Genomic DNA, 8,243 nt, shown 5'->3' with positions numbered 1-8,243 from the left:
CTGCAAAGTGTTGTTGCACTCTCAACAACAGAAGCAAAGTATGTTGTTGCTATAAAGGCTAGTAAAGACATGATTTGGTCACAAAGGTTTCTGGATGAATTGGGTAAGAATGAGGAGTTGGGCAGCTTATACAGTGACAGCCAGAGTGCCATACATCTTGCAAAGAACTTTTCATTTCATTCCAAGACTAAACATATATAGATCAAGTACCATTTCATATGGTCAGTGTTGGAAGATGGATAGTTGAAGCTAGAAAATATACACACTAGCCAAAATCTTATAGATATGTTAATTAAAGTTGTAACCAGAGAGAAACTAAGATTCTACTTAATTTCAATTGGTCTTCAAGTATGATGAAGAAGATGAGAAACAACCAGGTCCAAAGTGGAGACATTTTCCAGCAAATGAAGTAGCGGTGGAGTTTCTATAATTAGTGTCCAAGTGGGAGATTGTTGGGTGTGGAGCCTGATTATCTTCTTTACTCAGAGGTATCACCATATTGGACCCGAGTTCATAATGTGGCACCAATGTCGCCCATAATATTTTTGCTGCAAGGGGGGTCCAAGGGGGGGGGGTGTGCAATCTTTGGGAGCCACCCCCCAGCAGGGGATTGGGAGTAGTGCCCCCGAAGCTAAAAATAGATGTAAAATTTCCTTGTAAAATTTTGTAATTTCGTAGTCAATCTAGGCCATTCATTAGGCATAGATCTCACTGTAGAAGTTATGTTTAATTTAGGGATTTTTTCCCTAGAAGACAACCCCTCGCTATATATCAAGGAATTGTATTGCATCTATATAGATCTATATTCTGAGTGAGAAAGAGAGAGGAGATTGTGTGAGAGCGAAGAGGGAATTACAACAGATTTGTTGCAAGTTGTATCTCTTCATTTTGCTAGATAATATAAAAGGAAGGACTGGATGTTTCTCCGTGGACGTAGCCCAAATTGGATGAACCATGTATATTTGTGTCTCTCTTGTTTTATGTGTTTTCTGTGTTTATATTTCTACAATATATTTTATTTGTTGCATTTCTTTGTAATATATAATTTCCTAATAGGCCTTTGGAAATTCGAAAGATAAAATAGATGGAGTGCAATCTATCTCAAAAGAATCTAGCAAAGGCAAAGGTGATCTTCCACTCTATTTCAATTGTGATAATAAAGGTAATTTTACTTCTAGATTCCACTATGAAAAATATGAAGGAAATGATGATGGAGACATTTTTCTAGTGATGAACACTCAAACTATTAATAAACAAAATAAAGATAACCAAGAAAACAAGACAAGTGCACTCGATGAAATTAAAGGTAAGAAATATTTTCAAGGTGAGCTCCTTGTTGCCGTAAAAGAGATAAAGAGACTCGCAATATTTTTTGTATTCAAGCTTCTGTGATCCAATGAATTAAGCAAAGTCTTTCGATAGAAATCACATAAGAGATTTTTTTGGCCGACGTGTTTTGAACCAACAAGTGTGGTTCATCATCAGGACCAGATGAAGAGGCAGACCATGGCAAAGGCTTAAATAGAAAGCAATGTAGAGACATAATTTCAAGTAACGACTATATTTGAACAATAATATTTAAATTATAATATTAATTTTTTTTTTTTTCTAAGCAACATTACCTACTTTGTATTAATATTTACAGCGGAAAATTACATGCAGTATGTCTTGCTGCCCCATGGCAGCTGTAGCATAGTCCCCCAGCCCATTACATTTCTGAGAAACCCACCTGAAGGTACCTAGATTGCTCCCTAAAACCTCCAACAAAAAGACAAAAACCATCTCTGTAAAGCCCTCGCAGGGGCAGAGATTGTCACATAGAACCAGGGCTTGTGGAGATAGCCCAAGCCAAACAAAACTCCATTCCATAACGGAAGAGTGACCCAGAAACAGCAGATGATTCATATGACCGAGAACGACCAACATATAACAGAAAAAAACAAACTAGAACGACTAAAGACAGCAGGAGAGAGAACCGACCACGATCCCACACGCGTCCAGTCTTCATGCATGAGAGCCATCTGGGCTTAGCCCTCTCTCTCGTCATCCCCGGGCTCGCCCTCCCCTGGTTTAGCTTCCCGAATCCACGCCCAGCCATGTCCTTCTGGTAGGCCGTCCATGAAAGCCGGCAGCACAGGTTCGCTCTCCCGCAATTCCGCCTCCCTTGAGCTTGAGGCCTCCCCCACAGGCCTTTTGCCTTTATCCACGAGCCTACACTCTGCCTCCATAGCCTGAGGCAGATTTTCCTCTCGCTCCGGGTGGAGTCTCTCTTCAGTGACCGCGGGGTGCTCCATTGCAGGTGGCCGAGGCATGCCTTCTTCAAATTCGTCCGGTATTCTGGTAAACAACACTGAAATATGAGCATTGATGCCCAGATTTTCTCTGGGATTGCGCAGCGAGAAGATGACAGAGCCGAATGCTGGTAGAGTTTGCTCGCCATTGTTGGACCCTCCAGCTTCCACAACTTGACTCGCCTGCACCTGAGGTGCTCCTCCTCGTCGGTGGCAGTAAATAAAACAACAATGGTGGTGTTGGTCAGCTGCAGGCCCGCGAGCGGATCTGGCTCTCCCTGAGCCTCTGCCCCGACGGCATGGCATTCTTTCACGCACCATGTTCCCAAATTCCACTTCCTCAGACGAAGCTTTCTCCCAATTCGGCTCACTATGACAGACAAAAGACTGTAGGCATGAACCAGGGAGGACCAGCAGTCGACCAGTCTCCCCCAATTCCACAAAGACTCCAGAACTCTCAGGACACAGAGCAAGAACACCATCACTGTGGGCTTCGTCCGCTTCCAAATCAACATATTTAACGACCTCTGCATTCCGTCGGAATGTCCCCGCATTGAATGCGGCCATCCGCCTTCGCTGTGAAACCTGCGCCTTCATTAAGGCTCGAATGCTGCATTGCAGGTCGATGGGAGGTGGCGGCGAGGAGCCTTAATGCTCTCCGTCCGTCGCGTGTCCTGTCGACCGTGGCAAGTGGCCTTACCAGGTCATGCACGGTGGCACCCGCATCCGGGACAGCAGCCTCCTCTTGAATTAAGCTTTCACACTTGTGGAGCTGCTGCCTGTTGGAAATGATGTTTGTGTTGCCTGAGATTAGAGGGGTGCTGGTCTCAACCCCTATGTTGGCCAGGAGGTCTGCAACTTTGTTTCCTTCTCGTCGGGTGTGATTGAAGGAGATAGCCCTTGCATTATCAATCCTGTGCGCAATATCATTTAATCTTGCCTCAAGTCTCCAGCTGGGTGCAATTTTCCTAGCTTGTGAACCATTATGAATACGGGTTACCATGTTTATGAGAATTTGGGAGTCCCCTTCAACTATTAAGGGTAGGAGATTAAGGTTCCAGGCAATTTGAAGGCCCTGCCATAGCCCCTCCAACTCTGCTGAATTGTTGGTATCCCAGCCTATACTTCCTAGGTAGATTTGAAGAGGGGAGCCCTCATGGTTTCTAATGATGCCTCCAAACCCTGCAGCCCCTGGGTTACCTTTGGAGGCTCCATCGAAGTTCAGCTTGTATGAGTTTTCAGGAGGAGCAATCCAGTGACAGTCTTTTCTATTGCTGCTGCTATGGTGGAGGTTGCTATCTTGGGGATCTTGAGGTATCTGCAGCTGCCAATTTCTCAGAATGTTCTGCTCACTGTCCTCAGTTGGTCTGTCTTCTTTGGTCCAGCTTTGGAGTGCCATGGTTTCTTGAATGTTTCCTTGGATTTTGCCCCATATTATTTCTGGCGTCGATTTTTTGTTCTTGAAGATACGTTGATTTCGTTCCTTCCAAATGTTCCAAAGAACTATCCCTGGGATGATACGCCATAGATGATTGAGAAGAGAGCTTTGATAAGGTTGCTTGGGCCATAACCTTAAGGAAATAATAATATCGTCCTCCATTATGCACTGTCGTTGACATCTGAAGCTGACCCTGTTCCAGAGAAGCTTGGCAAAAGGGCAGGTGTTCAAAAGATGCTGGAGGGTTTCCTCATCCTTTAGACAATTGTGGCAGATCGAGGGGCCATGGAAGTTGTGCTTTCTGAGATTTTCCCAAGTGAGAATCTTTTTGTGCCCTATCAGCCAGAGGAAGTAGGAGATTTTTGGCCAAGGACCAAGTTCCCAAATTTTTTTCCATAGAGGGTCGGGATTAGCGGCGAAGTTACAAAGAGTTTTATAGGCTTCAGCAGTGGTGTAAGTTCCTTTAGGTAGGTATCCCCATCGGAGAATGTCCTCGCCATTGTTCTGTCTTATTCTTCTTTTCCCTAGTTCCTTGTCTAGCTCCTGACATATTCTATCCTCGTCGCTGTTAAGGGTTTGGCTGCTGGTTTTCCATTTCCTGAAACCTTCTTCAAGCTCTGGTTGCCAGTAAGATTGGACCTTTTCCTGAAGTTGTTCCTGCCTCGTCGGTGTCAGTGTGGGGTGTAGAATGTTTGTGAGTTTTGGCATTTGATTCCAGGCATCCGTCCAAAATCTTGCACTGCAACCATTTTTGATTTCCCAGAAGCTATGCTGTTGTATAATGTGATGGTGTTGCTTTGCAGCATTCCATATCAAAGAGCCTTTTTCAGTGGGAGTGAACCTTATGAGTTCCTCTTGGGGTCTATTGTCTGCATATTTCGCTGTCCAAATCGTTCCCCAAAGTTTTTCTGGGTTGGTGAGCCACTGCCACCAGATTTTGGCATTCATGATGGCATTGCTGTGTTCAGGGTCTCTTAGCCCAATTCCTCCTTTGTCCCTGGGCATGCAGACTTTTGTCCATCTGACCAAGGCCCATTTTCGATTGGTGGCCGTGCTGCTCCATAAGAAATTTCTCTGCATGTTTCTGAGACTTTTTAAAACCCATTTTGGTGCAGCCAAAGAAGAAAACAAGTAAAGAGGCATGGCTTGCAGAATTGATTTGATGAGCACCATTCGACTGGCGAGATTGAGCGACCTGTGAGTCCAGAGATTGAGGCGACTTTCAATTTTGTCCAGAAGGGAGCGCCAAGCAGGGTTCTTGATAGCAGATGCAGTGAGTGGGGCTCCTAAATACTTGGAGGGAAGAGAGGCAGAGGAGAAGCCTAAAATGCGGGAGACAGCAGTCTTGACAGACGGGGGGGTGTGGAAAAAAAAGATTTGCGATTTGGAGCAATTGATAGACATGCCAGACGCCAGAGAGAAGTCCTGGAGGAGACCTTTGAGTCGACGAGCTTCTTGAGCCGAGGGGTAACCAAACAGCATAGTGTCATCGACGAATTGCTGATGGGACAGGGCAGGGGAGTTGTGCACAGAGATGCCTTTAATTTTTCTCAGGTTAAGAGCTTGCTTGATGTGCCTTCTAAGCCCCTCGGCCATTAGGACGAAAAGAAAGGGAGAAAGGGGGTCTCCTTGCCGGATACCCCTGGAGGGATTGAACGAGCGGGAAGGAAAGCCGTTGATCAAAATGGAGAAATGAGTGGAGTTAATCATGTTCAGGATCCATCGAATCCACGAAGGACAAAAACCAAAGGCTTTTAGCATATGATGAATATAGTGCCAGTTCAGTTTGTCAAATGCTTTTGAGAGATCTAGCTTAAGGAGCATACCTGCTTGCTTAGAGTTCTTGAGAGAGTGGATAATTTCGTGCGAGAGCAGGATACCGTCCATTATGTGTCTCCCCTCTACGTAGCCTGATTGCTCCTTGGATATTAGTGCTGGCGGAAGCGGTTTGAGCCGATTAGCTATGACCTTTGAAATAACTTTGTAAATGACATTGCAAAGTGCAATGGGACGGAATTTGTCTGGAGTGATGGATTCTGCCTCCTTGGGAATGAGTGCTATGAAGGTAGCATTAAGAGATGGGAGAAGCCATCGTGTTGCTCTGGATTCTTCTACTATTTGCCAGACTTCCTCTTTTAGCATATCCCAGAAGGCATGAAAGAAAGTCGTTGTGAACCCATCGGGACCGGGAGCTTTGCCCTCTTTGAGTTGTTTCATGGCATCATCCACCTCCTCTAAGCTGATGGGGCGCATTAAGTGTTCATTTTGTTCCTCTGTGATAGTTTTTGGAATATTGCTGGTGATTTTATTTATGGCTTGTTGCCTATCTTCACCCTGCTCTTGATGAACTTCTTGGAAGTGATTGAGGAGCTCGTCTTCAATCCCTTCATGCGTTTCTACCTTGTCTCCTGCGCGATTTTGAATGAAGGGGATGTTATTGGTCATTCTCCGTTGTACTGTGGTTCTATGAAAGAATTTGGTATTACGCTCCCCTTCCTTCAACCATCGAACTCTTGACTTTTGCCTCCAATAGATTTCTTCCTGCTTTTCTCTTTCGTTTAATAGGTTGTGAATATGGCGTTCCTTTTCCAACGTTTCCTCCATGTGTCCCTCTGTGATGATCTGCTGGTGAAGGTTATCCAGGTCCTGTAGTAGCTTTTTCTTGTCTTCGAAGATGTTGCCAAAGGTTTCTTTATTCCATCGTTTCAGATGGCTCTTGAGGAAAGTTAATTTCTTCTGAAATTGGTACATTTTAGCTCCTTCTGGGGGGATGAATGAGGTCCAGATGTTCTTGACAAACGCTTTGAAGTTGGGATGAGTGAGCCAGAATCCCTCAAACTTGAAAGGTTTTTTGGTTGTGTTGCCGGGTCTTCGCCATTGAAGAGCTATTGGCCAATGGTCTGATCCGGAATGAGCCAGAATTGATGCAGAGAAATCCCCTCCGATGTGAACCGCATTGTCCGAAAGGAGGAATCGATCCAGCTTGGAGGCGATTTGATGCTTGCCTGCCCTGCGATTGCTCCAAGTGAAGGTGCCATTGCAGAACGGCATGTCAATGAGGGAGGCCGAGTTTATGAATTCTTTGAATCGACCAACCTCAGGCTCCAATCTACTTCTTCCTCCCATCTTTTCTTCTGTTTTTGTGATCATGTTGAAGTCCCCTGCCGTTATCCAAAGCGGGAAATTCCTACTGTTGCTGAGTACCTCAATAGTGTCCAAAAGCTCTATCTTGCTGCTGGTGTCTTGCGGGAAGTAGACATTTGACAGGTTGCCGTGAATGTTTGTCCCCAAAATGTGAAAGGTGGCCTGAATCAAATGATGCGTCGCTTGAAAGTCAGTAAGGGCGACTGCTTGAGGGTTCCAGGCTATAGCCAAACCGCCTGAGGCTCCACAAGCATCAACCGCTACAGTTCTGCATCCTGGCCAGGCTTTTAAAAAAAAACTGTCTAACATAGTGCTGTTGCATTTAGTCTCCTGGATAAAGCAAATTTGGGGCTTTTCCATCTTTACCAAATTTTTCAACATCCTGAGTTTTCCAGGGCTGTTAAGCCCTCTTATATTCCATGATATAAGTTTCATGATTAACTACTGGTAGAGGGCTTGAAATACTTAGTCAATTTGGCGTAGCGACCAGAATCAACTAAGATTTTCCCAATTTCCATCGTCCTTTGCAAATCTGTCTTTCTTCCTCTTTTTTTTGAGTCTTTGTGTCGCTGAGTACTGTCCCATTGGCTACCTGGCTGAATTCCTAGTTGGTTTTGGTAATAGGCTCGAGAGATGACCAGTTCGAGTTTGTCGAGTTGAAACTCGGGGATGGCGTCATATGCTTTCCTTCTGCATGCGGCCTCCATTTCTAAGAGATCAAGACCGTGCAAGTCTATGCTTTCCGGTTCCTCGTCCATTATTCGCACTTGATTGCTGTCTTCGTTGTCTGGGTCGAGATTCTGGGAAATGTCATTTTTACCATCCACCTCCATATTGTGGAGTTTATCATCCGAGCTGGTCTGATCCTTTTGCAGAATGATGGGGTTGGATAGGGGGGCGGAGGATTTGGGAGGGGAGAAGGAGGAAAGGGGAGGGGAGGATGAGGAGGGAAGATCTTGAGCGGTCTCCTTGCTAGAGGGGGGATCGTCAGAGGATTGACCAAGAATGCCGAAGCTGTTCTTGGTTACTGGGCCATGCGGCTTGCGGGGCTGGGGTTTGGGACCATTAGAAAGCTTTTTGTGCGCACGTTTCCGGCTGGAGACTTTAGTGAAGCCATCCTGAGCTGAGGAGCCTGAGGGATCAGAAGGGTTAGAATGATTGTTCAAAGGGCAGTCCCTGAAGAGATGACCTAGGGCATGACATTTCCTGCATCGGAACGGGACATGCTCGTAGTCGAGGGGCTGGATCCACTCTTCGTCCCGATGAGCAAGCTCAACAGACTCAGGGAGAGGCTCATTAAGGCGAATAAAAACACAAATCCGAGCATAGGAGGTATACTTACGAGATAGGGTTTCCTCCGCGACTTTGAT

The 8,243-nt window shown here is 45.5% G+C and overlaps 1 protein-coding gene across 1 annotated transcript; it reads right to left on the bottom strand.

The window, feature by feature from the left end:
* Positions 1-2,027: 2,027 nt before the first annotated feature.
* LOC149217153 (uncharacterized) lies at positions 2,028-7,308 on the bottom strand. The gene is made up of 2 exons (XM_089390144.1): positions 2,992-7,308; positions 2,028-2,876 (listed from the first exon to the last, which is right to left on the bottom strand). The coding sequence occupies exons 1-2, from the start codon at positions 7,306-7,308 to the stop codon at positions 2,028-2,030; spliced, it is 5,166 nt and encodes a 1,721-aa protein (XP_089246270.1).
* Between the last annotated feature and the right edge of the window lie 935 nt (positions 7,309-8,243).

This window comes from Pinus tabuliformis, chromosome 1_1 (genome assembly GCF_031772625.1).
Source record: "Pinus tabuliformis cultivar Carrire ecotype Pingquan chromosome 1_1, CPIR1, whole genome shotgun sequence".
Taxonomy (NCBI): Eukaryota; Viridiplantae; Streptophyta; class Pinopsida; order Pinales; family Pinaceae; genus Pinus; species Pinus tabuliformis.
Note: the sequence above shows the minus strand (reverse complement) of the source record. Positions and strands in the feature narration are given on the sequence as shown.